Here is a 19473-nt window from a genome sequence, read left to right on the forward strand (position 1 = left end):
GTATCTTCTTCCCCGACAAAGCATTCTCAGATCCTTTAGTCTTGGTTAGTTTCCCTTTCACTGTGTTCTCATTGCACCCCAGATATTGAAAGCATAGATACAGTTCAGATCACGAAGGGTCTTGTAAGCCATGCCAAGTGGTTTAGAAGATGACAGGAACCTACTCCACTGAAATTAGTTTCACTTATCTGTGTTTCCCCATTGGACTGTGAGCTCTCTGAGTGAAAGGACTGGGTATTTCATTTCTGTTTCCTGGAGGCTGCAACATTGTTTGGCAGAAAATAGGAATACTTTGTATTTTCTAATGAATAAACGGATGGATTCAAATGGAGAGTGTAAGTTTTAAACTATCACAATAGGTGACCTTCCGCACTTTGCTCACAACCTTATAGCTTATCTAACCCTTCACCTTTGACCGTTGCTGAAAACATTAACATACTCTGTTGTTGGATTGTCTTTTAGAATAAAGTCACAAAACAGACATGAAGTGGGTGCAGCAAATCAAATGTTAATAAGTAAGTGGAGAAAAGTGCTATAAAGATAAGAATAGCATGTCGTGATGGAGAATAAAAGGGGAGACCTTCTTAGATAAAGTTATAAGGGAAAACCAGAAAACTCTTATTTTTCAAACACTTGGATATTGAACTCACAGGGAGCTCACAAACTTGCAAACACTAGGCAAACTACATAGAATTATGCTGCAGATTTGTGTGGCTTGCCTATCAGTTTTGAGTTCTTTTATTTACCTTGTAAAATATGCTTGCTTTATATTGGCAGTGTAGTATTAATTGACTTTAGTCTGTTCTTAGAGTACTAAGTACTTTTTAGATTTTTAAAACCAATTTTAGTAATAAGACATAGCTATGTATTATATAGCGAAATGAAATTATGCTTAATTATTTTAAAAATTATGATAGGAAAAATAATTTTGTTATTGGTAATCTGAAACTTTCTTTCCATATCTTAACCCTTTTATTTCTGTTGAACAGTTGTTTTTTATGACCTTTGAAATCTTAGAGCTCCATATAACAAAATATGGCAAAATGGATTGTGCCCTAGACAGGGTTCTATGGACTATGTGAAGGAGCCTGAGAAATAGGCCCTATTTGTCTAGTATAACAGGAGAAAGAGGTTGTGATTTAAAGCTGAAAGACCTGCCTATATCTTCTGCCTCCGTGACTTACCACGTTTGCAATTTTAAAAATGTTACATTTCTTTTTACCTCTTACATACACCAGTTACATGGAAGATTAAATGAGATGGTGAATATGATCATATTGATAGCAAAGCACTTTGAAAATGTAAGATGCTGCAGAAGTAATCCTTCTGTTTATTTATCAAAATCAGAGCCCCATTAAGTGTCCTGTGTTTAATGAGCTTAATTATTAGTTCCTTTGGTTGTTTGTAACCATAGATATTAACTGATATTATTGAAATTACAAATATAAGAGAATAGATTTCAGGTGTTATTGATTTACCAGTTTATTACAATATCAAAATTTATAATTATTTATTTTTTTTATGGGTGTGGTAGGCTGAATAATGGACCCCAAAGATGTTCACATCCTAATCCCTGGAACTTATGGAATGAGTGGCACGTTACCTGGCAAAAGAAACTTTGTAATTGTGATCATGTGATCTTCACATGAGATGATCCTGGATTATCTAGGTGGGCCCAGTGCAATAAGAGGGAAGCAAGAGGAATCAGAGTCAGAGAAGATGTGACTATGAAGGCAAGAGGTTGGAGAGATGCAAGGAAGGGGCTGCAAGCTGAGGAAGGTAGGCAGACCCTAGAAGCTGAGAAAGGCAAAGACATGGATTCTCCTCTAGAGTCGAGAGTCTCTGGAAGGAATGGAGCCCTCCCAACATCTTTATTTTATTTTATTCATTTTTAAAAATAGATTTAGAGGGTACAGGAGCAGGTTTATTACATGGATATATTGCATAGTGGTGAAGTCTGGGTTTTTAGTGTAACCATCACCTGAATAGTGCACATTGTGCAAATTAAGTAATTTATCATCAGTCACCCCCCTTCCACCCTTCAGAGTCTCCAGTGTCCATTATTCCACACTATGTCCATGTGTACACATTATTTAACTCCCACGTATAAGTGAGAACATGTGGTACCTCTGCTTCTGAGTTATTTCACTGAAGATTAATGGCTTCTAGTTCCATCCATTATTCTGCAGAAGACATGATTTTATTCTTTTTTGTGACTGGGTAGTATTCCATGGTGTATGTGTGTGTGTGTGTGTGTGTGTATATATATACATATATATGTAGTTTCACTTATATATGTATGTAGTTTCACTTATATATATGTAGTTTCACTTATATATATATACACACACACATACACCATGGAAAACTACTCAGTCACAAAAAAGAATAAAATATATATATATCACATTTTCTTTATACAATCATCTGTTGATGGATACTGGATACTTAGGTTGATTCCATATCTTTGCTATTGTTAATAGTGTTGTAATAAACATATAAGTGCAGGTATCTTTTTAATATAATGGTTTCTTTTCCTGTAGGTAGATACCCAGTGGTGAGATTCCTGTGTCAAATGGTAGTACAATTGTTAGTTCTTTGAGAAATCTCTATACTGTTTTCCATAGATGTTGTACTAATTTACATTCACACCAACAGTGTACAAGCATTCCCTTTGCTGCACATTCTTGCTAATACCTGTTGTTTTTTGACTTTTTAATGACTGCTCTAAGATGGTGTCTCATTGTGGTTTTAGTTTGCATTTCTCATGATGAGTGATGTTGAGCATTTTTTTCATATGTTTCTTGGCCATTTGTATGTCTTTTGAAAAATGTCTGTTCCTGTCCTTTGCCCACTTTTTAATGGGGTTATTTGTTGTTGTCATTTTGTTCAACATCTTGATTTTAAACTTCTGAAATCTACAACTTTAAGAGAGTACATTTGTGTTGTTTTAAGCCACTAAAATTGTGATAATTTGTTACAATGGCAATAGGAAACTAGTACAATGTGGATTGACTAAACATTAATAACTATAATTTGTTTGAATTCTAAGAAGTTAAATTCTAGGTTTGTCCAATAGTCTTCAAAAGAAATGGTGGTGAAATTGAATTCTAGCCTTGACCAGTAGTCTTCAAAAGAAAGGGTGGTGAAATTAAATTCTAGCTTTGACCAATAGTCTTCAAAAGAAATGGGGGTTTATTATTGAACATATGATTATATATGTGTATATATATATATACATACACACACATATATATACATACACATGTATACACACACAAACACAAACATATATATAATATATATATATATATATAAATCACATAATAAGATACCCCAACAAGTAACACATGAAGCCTTTCATGGTGATTCCTCAAGGCCAAGTCCTTTGTCATGTCCTTTTCCCATGGAAGGCAGGGTAGGAGGGCACAGCTGCACAGGGACCTCTTTATTCTTGATGGTTTCACTATCACCTTCTATTTTTGATGCTCTGGTGAACCAGAGTCTTCTGTGAAGTAACAGTTAGAACCATGATTCTGAAATACAGGCTTAAAGACATTAAGAGGGGACAGTTCCCTGGACTCCTCCACGGGACCTGTGACAGGGGTGGGAGGGGTGGCTTGTTTCGCTGGGCCAAGTTCAAACCCACTGTGGGAGGGGGAGCACATGGGCCAGCAGGTCCTGGGGCAGATGTGAGTGCTTTTGGGCTCCAGCCCCACGGTAGCATCTGGGGGTGTGTTACAATTAATGCTCTTTTAGCAGTTGCTGTCCGTGGACAAATCTAATCAGTAGATTTCTTAATCACAAGGCCTATAAATCAAAATAATTTTTCCAATTTTTTTTGCCTCTGGAAAACATAACTGTATTAAATGTGTTATGATCTTTCCTTGCTCATTACTGTTCACTTTAAAACAAGTTTTTATTGAAAAGGAGAAATTGCAAATGTATACATTTTACTTTATTAGTATATAAGTACACATGGTTTGTATTGCTGAAATCATTTAGAATTGAGGCATTTGTGTAATTCCAAATACACAAAGAAAAATTAGAAGCTATTCTTTATCCTTCTTTCTCCCCTTTTTCTTGAATTCACAATGACTTTACAAGACATTTAATGTAAAGGCACTAAAGACAGTTAAAACCATTAGTCATCATGCTTTACTTAGAATTCAGCAAAGAACAAAGTTAAAGAACAAAATAGCAAGCCTGGTTTATTTGTCTGAATAATGCTTGTCTCATGATACTTTGTCTCATATAAGGGAAGGAGAGGGAATCCTTAGAGTTACATCATATAAGGTAGCAAAAAATAAATACAATAAATGCTAGAGACAATATTTATTCAGAAAATATCAGTGAGTCCAGTGAAACTTGGAGACTCTGAAATGCTGTGCCAGTCATTAGAGCCAGGAGTGTATTATGATTTAATGGTACCTCTCTGCTGCATCTCATGAGCTGTCCTAGAAAAACATTTTGAAGCAATAAAGCATCCATTTGGCTCCTAAGTAATGAGAGGCATTGTTCTTTGCATTAACTATTTATTCAGGAAGAGAAGTGACCAACTGTTAATAAGCTTTATCCAAAGAGGGTCGTGGAAAACAAGAAAATGCAAAAGTGAGGTTCTCTTCAATTTCATATGCAATTAACAAATATCCAGAGCTGACTGATTGGTGCTCCTCTTCCATGTGACTTTTGGCTGGCTGTATTTAAGGGTGAGTGCCTGTTAGATGTATTCAAAGCTTCTGGGTTTAAGGAAGGATTCTGTAACCTAAACCCATGACAAATGAGAGGCGGCAATGACTTGTGAGTAGCTAAGACTGGATTGATCTCTGTTGTTTTGAATATTGGACTTATTTTCTAAGATGAATAGTAATGATTTAGGCTTACTAGTTTATTCCTTTTGGGAAGGATTCTCTTTGTTTGTTTGTTTTAGAAGATTATTGCTTTTTCATTACTTGTGAAATCTGCTCTATAATCCAATGTAATGTTTAGACTTATCACTTGATCAAGAAGCTTTTAACTTGAGAAAAATTCTTATTTGGTATATAAATAGGTATGTGCTTTATTCTTTGGAAATAGTTTCCAGGTAGGAATGCAACATTTTTCTCTTGTTCTGCAAGTAAATAAATGATCTCTTCTTGACAGTAAATGTGTAGGATTTAGTAACTTTGAGATTCCAACCAGAATATTGTATTCACAAATAAATAGGGGCTTCTTTCAAGTCATTTCAGAACCTTACTTTGAAGCACTTTGATCCTATGAGAGTGTGAAGTTTTCATTCCACTTGCTTTAAGGTCCTTAATGTAATTAAGTTGCCTTTTTAATAACATGAAAAAAGATAAAAGTCGCAATTCTTTTCTTCCCTAAAGCCAACAAAAGGATGTTTATGGTAATTCTTTGTCCCTGCTCTCACTAAATACTAGTACAGTGGAGTTCTACACAGTGGGGGAAGAATCTTCATAAATCATTAAAATAGACAGTGGAAGTGATATGTAAACTCAATATTATTTAAATATTAACAGAATATTCTTGATACCATAATAAATCAATTAGGTGGCCGGGCGCAGTGGCTCACGGCTGTAATCCCAGCACTTTGGGAGGCCGAGGTGGGCAGATCATGAGGTCAAGAGATCCAGACCATCCTGGCCAACATGGTGAAACCCTGCCTCTACTAAAAAAATAAAATAAAATTAAGAAATCATTTAATATTGCATTCCTTTGATTTTTAATTTAAAAATATTTTCCATATTGAAAACTGTGCATTCCTGCTAAGCTTACTATGAATTATTTTGAAGTATATTTAAAATCAGTTTGTAAGATGTATTTCGTGGAATAAGAATGCATTGTGTATTTGGGTCCATAGCCTTAGAAAAAAGGGCTAAAGAGCCCCAGTAAGTAGCAAAAGGATCAAAGGTAGTAAAACTCCTTAGGCTTTTTCTTTCCTAGACCACATTATTTTTATCATACAGATTACAAAAACGTAAGAAATAAAGACTCAAGTTAGAAATGGAATTACCTCAGAAGATGTTAGGTTTTGCAACAATCTTTCTCTTTGGGTATTAACAATCATTAGATTGAATTATCCCTTTCAGATCATCACTCCATTCAGAAGGTTAATGCTGTGTGCTGAGAACAGAAAGGAGATGGAGGATTGGATCAGCTCACTGAAGTCTGTACAGACCAGAGAACCCTACGAGGTAAAATAGCATCTTTTCTTTCATCTCGTGTTCTTAGGAAATAAATGTCAACCAAAGGGCTAGAGCTCTGCTGTGAAAACATAAGTATGTGTACACTCATTCAGCAACTTGTTTAAACCAGATTTTGAAATTCTTATCTTAAAGCAAAGTGCTTTGGTTTTAAAAATGATGAATTTGAAAATTTGACCATAACTATATGCATTCCAAACAGTTCAGCATCTGTAGCCTTGTTCACTGGCTTGGCAAATCTGTCCTCACATCTCATTTCTAGGTGGCCCAGTTTAATGTGGAACATTTCTCAGGGATGCACAACTGGTACGCCTGCTCCCACGCCCGACCCACCTTCTGTAACGTGTGCAGAGAGAGTCTTTCTGGAGTCACCTCCCATGGCCTGTCCTGCGAAGGTACTGTAGCACCTAGCATGTGTTTTCTCCCAACAGTGACCATACTATAGACATGCTGCCACTGGTTTTATTGTAGCTTAAAATTGAGCTCTCCACACATAGGACTAGCTTGGAAAATATTTTTGCTCAGGAAAAAAAAACATAGTCATTTAAAGGAAACATAAATCAAAATACAGCATTTCACCCCCAAGAAACTAGGAACTACTGTCTAAAAAAAAAATCTTTGGACTTTGTATAATCATTCTGGTATTCTTTATTCTGGTAGATTATGGAGAGCAAAACTTTTTGTGAGGACAGTATATACTCTTTGGCAGAATTTCTGATTGTTAATTATATTGCATTGTTTTAAATATTGTTTTCTTTCATTTCATTTGTTTAATCTGAATAGGTATTCATCCTTTTTAATTTCCTTAAAATTTTCTAAAAATAAGGCCTATGCTGTTGTTATTTTGTTTTGTTTCGAGAAGGGGTCTCACTCTGTCACCAATCCTGGAATGCAGTGGCATGATCAAGTCTCCCTGCAGCCTCAGCCTCCTGGGCTCAAATGATCCTCCTACCTCAGTCTCCCTAGTAGCTGGGACTACAGTCAAGCACCACCACACCTGGCTAATCTTTTTTTTTTTAAGTTTCTAGAGACAGGGTCTCACTATGTTGCCCAGTCTGGTCTCAAACTCCTGGGCTCAAGCAATCCTCCCACATTGGCCTCCCAAAGAGGCACGAGCAGATTTGTGAGTTATTTTTAATATAAGAGCAGTGACCACCAAAAGCAAATACATTAATAATTGCCAACAGAAAACTCATAACTTCTTTAGATTTATTTTATTTCATACTTCAGTGATTACACTGTTGTATACTACTTTTTGAACTATATATGATAATAATAATACCAGCTTTTTTTCTCTAATCCAAAAATTTCGTAATTTGGAATATCACTTATTTATAATTAAGTAATAAAGTAGTAATAGAATCACAGCCTTAATTGATTTTAAACTATAAAATCTGTGATATGTCATTGTTTCAACTGTTTAATATGATACACCATAGTGGTTAAGAATAGAGCTCTTCAGTCAAACCCTTTTCCACTTCCACCATTACAAACTGTAACCAGGAGAAGTTGTTTAACTCACTTAGGCTTTCCTCTCCTCATCGATAAGATGGGGATAATAGTCATTTATGCCTTATAGAATCACTATAAAAACTAAATGAGAGAATACATACAATAAAACTACTTTTCTAGTTCAATAAATTGGAAGAAGTTTGTAACTGTTTTGTAAGAAACTTATTCCAAATTTGCATCATGGGCTTGATGCATTAAAATTCATGAAGGAGAAAATTTGGAGAAGGCATTAAAGCTTTCTTTTTAGACTTAAAGAATGATTGCAAAAGAGATCTGATTGGCCTTTATTATGACTTTAGTAATCTAAAAGGATTCACGTAGAGCTGAATAACTCCTACCAGGTCTGTAATATGGTATTATTTTAAAGATTTTACTAAATTCTTTATTCCAAAAATGCTGAAAAGACACCACATCTGAGACACTCTGTGGTACCCTTCTGATTTGAGTGTTATACATTATTAAATATTTTTATTTAAAAATTGAGTCAGTAGTGGAATGACTGAGTATTTTTCTAAGCATTTTAAAAGAAAAATGAAAATTACATTATTTGGTGAGAATAAGAAACTTAAAAGTCTTTAAATAAATTTGTTATATTCGGCCGGGCACGGTGGCTCACACCTGAAATCCCAGCACTTCAGGAGGCCAAGGCAGGCGGATCACCTGAGGTTGGGAGTTCGAGAGCAGCCTGACCAACATGGAGAAACCCCGTGTCTACTAAAAATACAAAATTAGCCAGGTGTGGTGGTGCATGCCTGTAATCCCAGCTACTCGGGAGGCTGAGGCAGGAGAAGTGCTTGAACCTGGGAGTTGGAGGTTGCAGTGAGCGGAGATCAGGCCATTGCACTCCAGCCTGGGCAACAAGAGTGAAACTCTGTCTGCAAAAAAACAAAACAAAACAAATAAATTTGTTATATTCTTCTGTAAATAATGTAATTTTCAAGACTTTTAAAAAGTCTCAATTATTGGACTAAATAATTTTTTTAAAGAAAATTATATATTAGTATTAATTTCCTTTGCTGGTAAAAATTTTTTAATCTGCAGTATCTTGCCTATTAGTATTTTTAGAAACATAGCAGAAGATTTTATAAATCCCAAGGGTTTAATAAATATAAAAAGTTGCCTTTTTATATCTTATGAGAATATGGTTATTCTGGATTTCATCATAATCAAAGTCATACTTACACTTTCGAAAACCCCCTAAAATCTGAATAAGCAGCGTGCTTGATAAAACTGAAAACATTAGATACAAGAGGCTTTAAATATTGTAAGAGATGCAAATACAATAATTTGTTCAACAGTGAATATGAATAACTTTGTATTAGCATAGAATTCAGCTTCCAGTGTGTGAAGGCTTCACTACATTTACTAGCCTTTCTACCCTCATCTCCACAATAAAATGAAGCCATACTGATTTGTTTCCTAGATTTATATTGAATAACTAAAGTTATTATTTTAAATCTTTGCATATATAAAATATTATATGAATGAAAAATAGGAGACAGAAAAATAGAATTTATTAAAAATCCCCTAAGTCAATCAAGAATATTAATTATAATTTCAGGGCATAATTGTCCTTTACAGTTATTTAAACAGTAATTTAACCAAAAAAGATAAATGGTAATTTAAAAAAAATCAGCAGCATCAAATATGTCATCATGGGTATTTATGAATTTTGATCTTAAATGATTTTTTTTTTGCAATGGGAGGACTCATTTTGTTGCTCAGGCTGGAGTGCAGTGGCACAGTCATGGCTCATTGCAGCCTTAATTGCCCAGGCGCAAGCAATTCTCCCACCTTGGCCTCCCGAGTAGCTGGCACCACAGGCATGCACCACCCATGCCTGGCTAATTTTTTTTTTTTAATTATTATTTGTAGAGACTAGGTCTCACCATGTTGCCCAGGCTGGTCTCAAACTCCTGGGCTCAAGCTATCCTCCCACCTTGGCCTTCCGAAATGTGGGGATTAAACCACCACACTTAACGATTTTTAACACTCACAAAGATTTAGTATAGTAAATACTGAATATTGTAATAAAAAATCATAATCTTATTACGTCTGCATTTTTTTTTCTTTTTTGAGATGGAATCTTGCTCTGTTGCCAGGCTGGAGTGCAGTGGTACGATCTCAGCTCACTGCAACCTCTGCCTTCCGGGTTCAAGTGATTCTCATGCCTCGGCCTCCCAAGTAGCTGGGACTATAGATGCGTGCCACCATGCCCAGCTAATTTTTGTATTTTTAGTAGAGACAGAGTTTCACCATGTTGGCCAGGATGGTCTCGAACTCCCGACCTCAGGTGGTCCGCCCACCTCGGCCTCCCAAAGTGCTGGGATTACAGGCATGAGCCACCAGGCCTGGCCTATTTTTTAAATTCTGTCATTTTAAACAATAACTTTACAGGTCAGGGGAAAGTGCTTTATTTGAGAATAACTTGTCTGGAGAAATTTGTTAACTAAGAAAATTCGAGTGCCTGCTGATCACTCTCATTTCTTAGTTACCATAATTACAGTCTGATTTGTTTTATTATTAGTGTTACGTTATATTAAGCAACTTGGTAATTTTCAAGGCTCATTACATGAAGCACTTTATTATTATAAAAGTGTGATTTTTTTTATTTTTAGTGGGCTGTTTGATTTTTAATGGCAAAATTTTCAAAAGTTTGATTTTTAATGGCAAAATTTTCAAAAAGCTATGAAATTATACCATTACTCTCTTTTATGTCCTGCTTTTCCCCTTAGAAGCCAGATACTGACTGTGGATATCAAGTACTTATTTGTACTTATAAAGCACCTAGGGGCATCTGTTGCAGATAGTTTTAGGACTCCACTTTTGACAAAGACCATAATAGATGAAAAGGCCTAGAGATGCTAACCAACCAGTTTAAAGTAGTCACTTATCTTAAAGCAAAAGAGAGTAAGTCATTGTAAAAATTTTCACCAAGCTAAGCTTCCTTCTGATGGTGCTGTGTCTTCACACTTAGGATTTATCAGCAACAAAATTCAAGTGAAGTATTATTTTCTTTTTTTTTTTTGAGATGGAGTCTCACTCTGTTACCAGGCTGGAGTGCAGTGGCATGATCTCGGCTCGCTGCAACCTCCGTCTCCCAGGTTCAAGTGATTCTCCTGCCTCAGCCTCCCAAGTAGCTGGGACTACAGGCGCATGCCACCACACCCAGCTAATTTTTGTATTTTTAGTAGAGACGGGTTTCACCATGTTGGCCAGGCTGGTCTCGAACTCTGGACCTCAGTTGATCCACCCGCCTCGGCCTCCCAAAGTGCTGGGATTACAGGTGTAAGCCACCACGCCCAGCCTCAAGTGAAGTATTATTTTCTATATGAAGTCTGTGTTCTAGTTACACACTCATTTGTAACAAAAATGATGGAAGGGAAAGAATTTTTCAAAGTACACAAAAGAGAAGGTAAGCAAAACATTTCCAGTGTGTATACATTATTATCATTATTATTATTGTTATTATTTTTTGAGACAGAGTGTTGATGTGTCTCCCAGGCTGGAGTGCAGTGGCATGATCTTGGCTCACTGCAACCTCTGCCTTCCTGGGCTCAAGCAATTCTTATGTCTCATAAGAATCCCGAGTAGCTGGGATTACAGGCATGCGCCATCACACCTGGCTAATTTTTTTATTTTTAGTAGAGACAAGGTTTCACCTTTGTGACCAGGCTGGTCTCAAACTCCTGACCTCAGGTGATCCACCACCTCAGCGTCCCAGAGTGCTGGGATTACAGGCGTGAGCCACTGTGCCTGGCCTAGACGAATATTTTTCAGGGATAAACTAGCTCAGTTTAACCATCCATTTGTACATAGACTAGTCATGATACCTGAAGCACTTTGAACATTTGGCTAAAGACATCTTAGTTATTTTACCGGAAACTTTTGTTTTTGTGTTATATCAAATTAAGACAGTTTCAAGAGAATGGTGTGTAATGCAAAATTTGTTAATGATTGACTTAGAAATCCAGAAAAATCACATGAAAAGGAGATACCTTTCATTTAAATTTAGCAACACTTACCTTAGTATGTTTCCACTGAAATGCTCTCTACTTTTAACTGTTTAGCTAAAAGTCAGGAGCTGACCTAATATCAGTATCCACTCATACTTGAATAATTTCCTTAGAGAGATAAACATGTTTAATAATAGTCAAGTTCCAATTTTTGTAAGTATGGTTAATTTTTCAAATAACCTATAGTTCATTTGTTTTTCCATATATGTGCTGCTTTTTTTCCCTAGTTATTTCCTCCAATTTCTCTTTTATAAGTTCCTTTTGATAATATGTCTGGGGAGATTTAGTGAAGCCTGTAGTGACAACATCACTTCATCATCCCTTCTTTCTACATTTGTCATTTGGTCATCTCAACATAATACTTTCCAAAGATAGGGCCGTGTTGGTGACCCTCACCAACTTATTTTCCATGATGCCTGGCTGTCTTGTTGGTATACTTGCACTTTACAGCCCCCTGGATCAACTTTATCGTACTGACATTTTCAGACTTATAATCAGTATTTTGTGTGTATAGAAAAATACAATACCAGAAATGTACAGCTTGATGAATTTTCACAAATTAAACACATTCGTATAATCAGCGCCTACATTTAAAAATGGGATGTCACCAGCAGACCTGCTACCAAATTTTATTTGCTTCCCTCTCTCCCTCTCTCCTATGTGTGTGTTGTCTGCCTTCTCAAGCAGTAATTCTTTTGCATTTATTTCTTTTCTGTTCCTCTAAGTAGCAGTCTACTTATAGCTTGATAAAAGTGCTTCATAAATACATAGCCATATTTGTTTTCTAGAATACCATTACTATTGTTGCAGAATAATTTAATCTTTTAAATATATTTGTTTTCTTCTATTTCCTCCCTCCCTTTTAAAATTTTATGCTGTGATTTCCTTTAATCATTGGTCCAAAAGTTCTTGTCCACTTAAAAGCAGTTGCTCTTTTTTTTTTTTTTTTTTTTTTTAGTGTGTAAATTCAAGGCTCACAAAAGATGTGCAGTGAGAGCAACAAATAACTGTAAATGGACTACCCTGGCCTCCATCGGGAAGGACATTATAGAAGATGAAGATGGCGTAAGCTGCTGCTCTGTCTCTGCTCTCTTCCCACTAACTCCTCTTTTATGTTCTGCTCTTGTGGAAGCTGAGAAAGATAAGTAGGAATGCTTATTATTAGGATTTAATAGAAGGTTTGGTTGATTCCGAGGTTTTATTTTTAATTCAATCCTTCATAGCTTCTTTTGCTCTTAGATTTTGAAGGAAATCTGTTGTGAATAGGGCTTAGAAGTGGCCGTTGTGCTGGGCTGTTGTTGTCGACCTCTGATGAACTCTGAGATGTTCTTTAAGGCTTAGCTGAGATGTTCACTCTTCAGACTTTGGGGTTGCCTCTCAACAGTATACCTCCACTTTCAAAACCTCACCTCCGCTGCACCATGCATATGGATTTCTGGGAACGCTTAGTGATCACTTTATTGTAATCCCTTTACATGCCTCAGCTAAATCTACCTGAACCCTGAAGGGAAAAGCTTTTACCTTACTTTTATATTCCTTGAACGTTCATAATAGACGCTCAATAAACGTGGGGTAAATGAGCGAATGCTATGCATGAAACGTACTACTGACCCTGTAGAGTGAGAAATGATTCAAAATCTCCCCTGGGGTAAGGTTGGTGTCCGCCAGTCTTCACCTGGCTGCCTTTTCTTCCTTCTCCACAGGTCGCGATGCCTCACCAGTGGCTTGAGGGCAACCTGCCTGTAAGTGCCAAGTGTGCTGTCTGCGACAAAACGTGTGGCAGTGTTCTCCGTCTACAGGATTGGAAATGCCTTTGGTGTAAGACAATGGTGAGGGTTTTGGAATCAGTTCATCCTTTTTAATTAGCTTCTTTCCCTAACTTTGTCATCCACGTGGTTTAGAGGCAAAGCAAAGAATTTATGACAGAGCTGAGCCTGGTAGCATACGCATCTCATGATGACATTCTTCTTTCCTTACAGTATAGTCCTCCTAGTCTGGTCATTGTTTCAAATGCCCTGTAAAACTTACTCTTGTTCATCCGTGTCCTGTGCCTCAGGATCTCTTACCCATAGTTGTATTGTTTTTTCATTTTGCTTCATCAACAAAGTGATTTGCTATATTCGGGCCTATTTTACTACCTGAAAGCCCTTCTCTGGTATGTCACCAAATTTTGGTTGACATGTGACATGTAAATTTGCTACAACCCTACCAGTGCTCTCTGACAGAGGTGAACAGCACATGCAGCCGAACATGAAGCCAACAGCTGATTATTTATGCCAGATATGGTGAGGACAGGGCCTCCGGACTGTGTGAAGACAGTCAGAGTAGGAAGGAGATCACGCAGACAGTGGCATGGGACTGAAAAACTGCAGGATGAGGAGGTCGTGGGTGTGAGCGTTCATCTCAGCACTGGGCGATGCTGCTCTACAATGATAGTGATTGCCTTGCACTGGGGCTGACTTATTTGGTGGTTTTGAGTCTTGTCTTTTAACATTGCTGGCTGAAATTTGGAAGCCAGCCTCAAATTTTAAAATATGGAAAAACTATTGTTTTTGGTATGTATGGTGTAGATCAGCAAATGTAAGAGATGTGTGATGTATTGCTTTCCTAATCAATGAGATTGTCTGATAGGCTACAAAGGAAAATAAGTCCTACAACTTTTTAGTTAGGCCTGATAGGTAAATTTGTGTTTCTTCTCTTTGTCCTCATGCTTTTGCTATTCTTCATTGATTGCCTCTTTTACTAGCCTTAGATATGTTACTAATACTTTTTCTCTTATCTCATTTAATCTAATATATAGACTGTAACAGGTGTCTCTCTTTACAATCTTAGTGCAAGCCTAGCCCCTAAAACCTTCTCATGCCATTTTTTTATTTTAAAGGAATTCTACCCATAAACAAGATTTTAAATCATCATTCCACCTCAGATTTCTTTTTGAGAGGACAACCACTGATAACAAATTTTCCTGCTATTTTTATTGGCCAGTACATTTACTAAAGTCAATTTCTCTACTTCTAGAGCTTCAACTGTTCACTTCCAATGTATTAGAAAGAAAACACGGCCGGGCGCGGTGGCTCACGCCTGTAATCCCAGCACTTTGGGAGGCTGAGGTGGGCGGATCACGGGGTCAGGAGATCAAGACCATCCTGGCTAACACAGTGAAACCCCATCTCTACTAAAAATACAAAAATTAGCTGGGCGTGGTGGTGGGCGCCTGTAATCCCAGCTACTCGGGAGGCTGAGGCAGGAGAATTGCTTGAACCCAGGAGGCAGAGGTTGCAGTGAGCTGAGATCGTGCCACTGCACTCCAGCCTGGGCGACAGAGCAAGACTCCGCCTCTCAAAAAAAAAAAAAAAAAAACAAAAAAGAAAACACATAATGTGTGATGAATTATTTTAGAAAGGTTTTATGTAAATTTTATTTACCTGCAATTTGTGTATCTTTACTTTAAAAAAAATCAGTAGTTTTTAAACTCTGTTAACTTTAACAGCAGGAGTTAATTAGGTTTATTACTTGCTCATTCTATTCATCCCTAACTTTTAAACATTTCTTAACTAGAATAGCAGTGGTATTACAGATGGTAGAAGGGAGGATGCCTTTTCTCTCTTTTTTCGTGTCAAACTCAAATTTCACCTTGTGACATCATTCCTGCCCCACCCTATGTAAGTTGGACTTGCTGGTTTCTGAGCTACCATCACCTTATGGCACCTCTCTTAGTCTTGCACTTCCTATACACAACCATTTGCCTGTTTACATATTATTTTGCCTTTAAAACATGAGTTTCTGGCCTGGTGCAGTGGCTCATGCCTGTAATCCCAGCACCTTGAGAGGCCAAGGCATGTGAATCACCTGAGGTCAGGAGTTCGAGACCAGCTTGACCAACATGGTGGAACCCCGTCTGTACTAAAAATACAAAAAAATTAGCTGGGCACGGTAGTGCATACCTGTAATCCCAGCTACTTGGGATGCTGAGGCAGGAGAATCGCTTGAACCTGGGAGTTGGAGGTTGCAGTGAGCTGAGATTGCACCATTCCACTCCAGCCTGGGCAACAAGAGCGAAACATCATCTCAAAAAATAAAAAATAAAAAAACATGAACACCTGTAATTCCAGCACTTTGGGAGGCCAAGGCGGGTGGATCATCTGAGGTCAGGAGTTCAAGACCAGCCTGGCTAACATGGTGAAACCCCGTTTTTACTAAAAATACAAAAATTAGCCAGGAGCGGTGGCAGGTGCCTGTAATCCCAGCCACTTGGGAGGCTGAGGCAGTAGAGTCGCTTGAACCCTGGAGGTGGAGGTTGCAGTGAGCTGAGATTGCGCCATTGCACTCCAGCTTGGGCAACAAGAGTGAAACTCCATGTGAAAACACAAACAAAAACATGAGTTTCTTTTTTTTTTTTTTTTTTTCATTTTGCATATGTCTTTTTTTTTAATTATTATTATACTTTTAGTTTTAGGGTACATGTGCACAATGTGCAGTTAGTTACATAGGTATACATGTGCCATGCTAGTGTGCTGCACCCATTAACTCATCATTTAGCATTAGGTATATCTCCTAATGCTGTCCCTCCCCCCTCCACCCACCCCACAACAGTCCCCAGAGTGTGATGTTCCCCTTCCTGTGTCCACGTGTTCTCATTGTTCAATTCCCATCTATAAGTGAGAACATGCGGTGTTTGGTTTTTTGTCCTTGTGATAGTTTACGGAGAATGATGATTTCCAATTTCATCCATGTCCCTACAAAGGACATGAACTCATCATTTTTTATGGCTGCATAGTATTTGTGCCACATTTTCTTAATCCAGTCTATCATTGTTGGACATTTGGGTTGGTTCCAAGTCTTTGCTTTTGTGAATAGTGCCGCAGTAAACATATGTGTGCATGTGTCTTTATAGTAGCATGATTTATAGTCCTTTGGGTATATACCCAGTAATGGGATGGCTGGGTCAAATGGTATTTCTAGTTCTAGATCCCTGAGGAATCGCCACACTGTCTTCCACAATGGTTGAACTAGTTTACACTCCCACCAACAGTGTAAAAGTGTTCCTATTTCTCCACATCCTCTCCAGCACCTGTTGTTTCCTGACTTTTTAATGATCGCCATTGTAACTGGTGTGAGATGGTATCTCATTGTGGTTTTGATTTGCATTTGTCTGATGGCCAGTGATGATGAGCATTTTTTCATGTGTCTTTTGGCTGCATAAATGTCTTCTTTTGAGAAGTGTCTGTTCATATCCTTTGCCCACTTTTTGATGGGGTTGTTTGCTTTTTTCTTGTAAATTTGTTTGGGTTCATTGTAGATTCTGGATATTAGCCCTTTGTCAGATGAGTAGGTTGTGAAAATTTTCTCCCATTTTGTAGGTTGCCTGTTCACTCTGATGGTAGTTTCTTTTGCTGTGCAGAAGCTCTTTAGTTTAATGAGATCCCATTTGTCAATTTTGGCTGTTGTTGCCATTGCTTTTGGTGTTTTAGACATGAAGTCCTTGCCCATGCCTGTGTCCTGAATGGTAATGCCTAGGTTTTCTTCTAGGGTTTTTCTCGTTTTAGGTCTAACGTTTAAGTCTTTAATCCATCTTGAATTAATTTTTTATAAGGTGTAAGGAAGGGATCCAGTTTCAGCTTTATGAGTTTCTAACAGCAGGATATCTAGTGCCTAAAACATAGTCTATGTAGTGAAAAAAGAAAACAAACAAAATAAAAAAGCCCATAGCCCTATAAACCTAATGAATCAACTTATAATTTTTCCTACTGTCATCCAGGTCTGTGGACATAGTTTTACCTTTTCTGCAAAAATTGTGAAGATATAATTTGATCATCTGCTTTTCTTATTTAGCATTATTATAAATACCTTTCTGTTTTGCTCCATGGTTCTTATACATTTTAAAATTACTTTTAAAGCTATTTGTGTGTGCTAGTTTTTCTAAAATGCATTTGGATTGTTAATTATTGTAAAGCATAATAGAAAACTGTCTAAAAACAGGTCATCACCAGAATTAGAATTATTATTGAATTTTAGTTATTCTCCCAAAGGTTTTGATAAATACAGGTTTAATTATGCCAGTTTTCTAAAAGGACTAATAAAATAAAGTCATATTAAATAAGAACTTGATGAAAAGTGTCTGCTTTTACTGGTTAAAACATTTAGAAGGCTCTCCAGACAAGTACACAAACTAAATTGCCTGGGCCCTACTTAATAAGTTATCCTTGTTTTTGTTCTCAGTAGTACCTTGCATGACCATGAAACTCATTTTTACTGAAAGCACATTTACTGGGTGCCTGTGATACGCATCACTTTCCTTTACCTTACAGGGCAGCAGTCCAGCTGAGAAAATAAGCATGAGAGTACTTGTAACTTTAATAATAGGGAAGTGTCGTAAAAGAAATGTGAATAGAAAGTTATGGGATTACTGCAGAAAAAGCAGGCACTTTATAGATTTTATCTTTGTTAAATTTTATAAGAATTTTTATAAGAACAAAATAAATGTTCTGTCATCAGTTTATTTTATGGGCAATGATATTGATACACTGGTTAGTTTCCATCCTTCTTCTTCCTTTTCCCCTTCTTTTTCTCTTCTCTGCCTCCCTTCCTCTGCACTTGGTCTCTTCTCTTCCTCTCTCTTCGCCTTCACCAGTTATTCATTAACTATATATTTTTCTCTGAGATAATTACAAAAATTGGTTGCATGGACCAAAATCAAATTTCCATTTCTAAAATGTTTAGTCATTTCCTGAAGTGTAAATGTTATACCATTTAAAGTAGTTTATGAATTACTGAACATTTTGTGGTACAGTTGATTCTAGATTATCAGTTCCTTAGATGTGATTTATAATGGCAGAACATTATTTTTATGATTCTTGAAGGTATATTTGTTTGTCATTAGGTACACACTGCCTGCAAAGATTTATACCATCCAATATGTCCACTTGGTCAATGTAAAGTATCTATCATACCTCCAATTGCACTAAACAGCACCGATTCCGATGGTATGTAGCAGTAGTGTAAGTACGTATATTTCTGGTATATTTAATATTGATATGTATATTTCTTTTCCTAGAATAACTATGATGGTAATTGACTATTGTAGTCAGTTTTTCTAAAATAATTCCATTTAAATTGCTGAAAGTACATTCCATTTTTAAAAGAATATATTTAAGTGAAAGTTGTAGAATAGCTGTTAACATTGTTGAAGTTACTGTATATAAGACTTTTAGATTTTACGTTTTAGTAAATAAAATAAGATCATTACTCTGTACTGCAATACAATCTGAAAAGGTTAATTTTTATAAGTGTTTTTTTCCTCTGTAATTGAAACTCCCTATTAGCATGGCTGTTATTAAAATCTGTTTTTCTGTAATTTCATTGTAGGAATTTATATTCCTATAAATGCACTTTTCCCAAAATCTTACAACTTAACTCTAAAGTGCTGAGGAACCCCTCTACAACACCAGTTTTGGGATTGCATACTAATTACTTCCTTCTAAGCAAACCGTATTACAAAGGCTTTTTACCATGTATAATGCTATGCTGTTTTATGTAACAGACTTGAGCAACTGTGGATTTTGATATTCATAGGGCTCCTGCAGCCAATTCCCCCAAAATACACACGGAGGACTGTACTATTATTAATGTCTTGCATTGATATCATGCCTTATGCTTTTCAAACTTTTTAATTTATGCCAATAGATATCTTAGATATAAGTTTATAAACCTGAAGATGTAAGTTTATAAATCTCAAAATATGT

The 19473-nt window shown here is 36.7% G+C and overlaps 1 protein-coding gene across 10 annotated transcripts in view; it reads left to right on the forward strand.

The window, feature by feature from the left end:
- DGKH (diacylglycerol kinase eta) overlaps positions 1 to 19473 on the forward strand; it is a 204330-nt gene that overhangs the window by 108746 nt on the left and 76111 nt on the right. For 8 of the 10 annotated variants that reach the window (XM_055360050.2, XM_055360053.2, XM_055360051.2 and 5 more), the window contains 5 exons: positions 6090 to 6194; positions 6466 to 6598; positions 12690 to 12796; positions 13435 to 13560; positions 18612 to 18714. In XM_055360050.2, coding sequence (XP_055216025.1) covers positions 6090 to 6194; positions 6466 to 6598; positions 12690 to 12796; positions 13435 to 13560; positions 18612 to 18714 — 574 coding nt within the window. Of the gene's footprint in view, positions 1 to 4527; positions 4710 to 6089; positions 6195 to 6465; positions 6599 to 12689; positions 12797 to 13434; positions 13561 to 18611; positions 18715 to 19473 lie in introns of those variants that run through there. The other 2 variants (XM_055360056.2, XM_055360060.2) reach the window with 2 other exon arrangements.

The sequence above is a fragment of the Gorilla gorilla genome, chromosome 14 (assembly GCF_029281585.2).
Source record: "Gorilla gorilla gorilla isolate KB3781 chromosome 14, NHGRI_mGorGor1-v2.1_pri, whole genome shotgun sequence".
Classification (NCBI taxonomy): domain Eukaryota; kingdom Metazoa; phylum Chordata; class Mammalia; order Primates; family Hominidae; genus Gorilla; species Gorilla gorilla.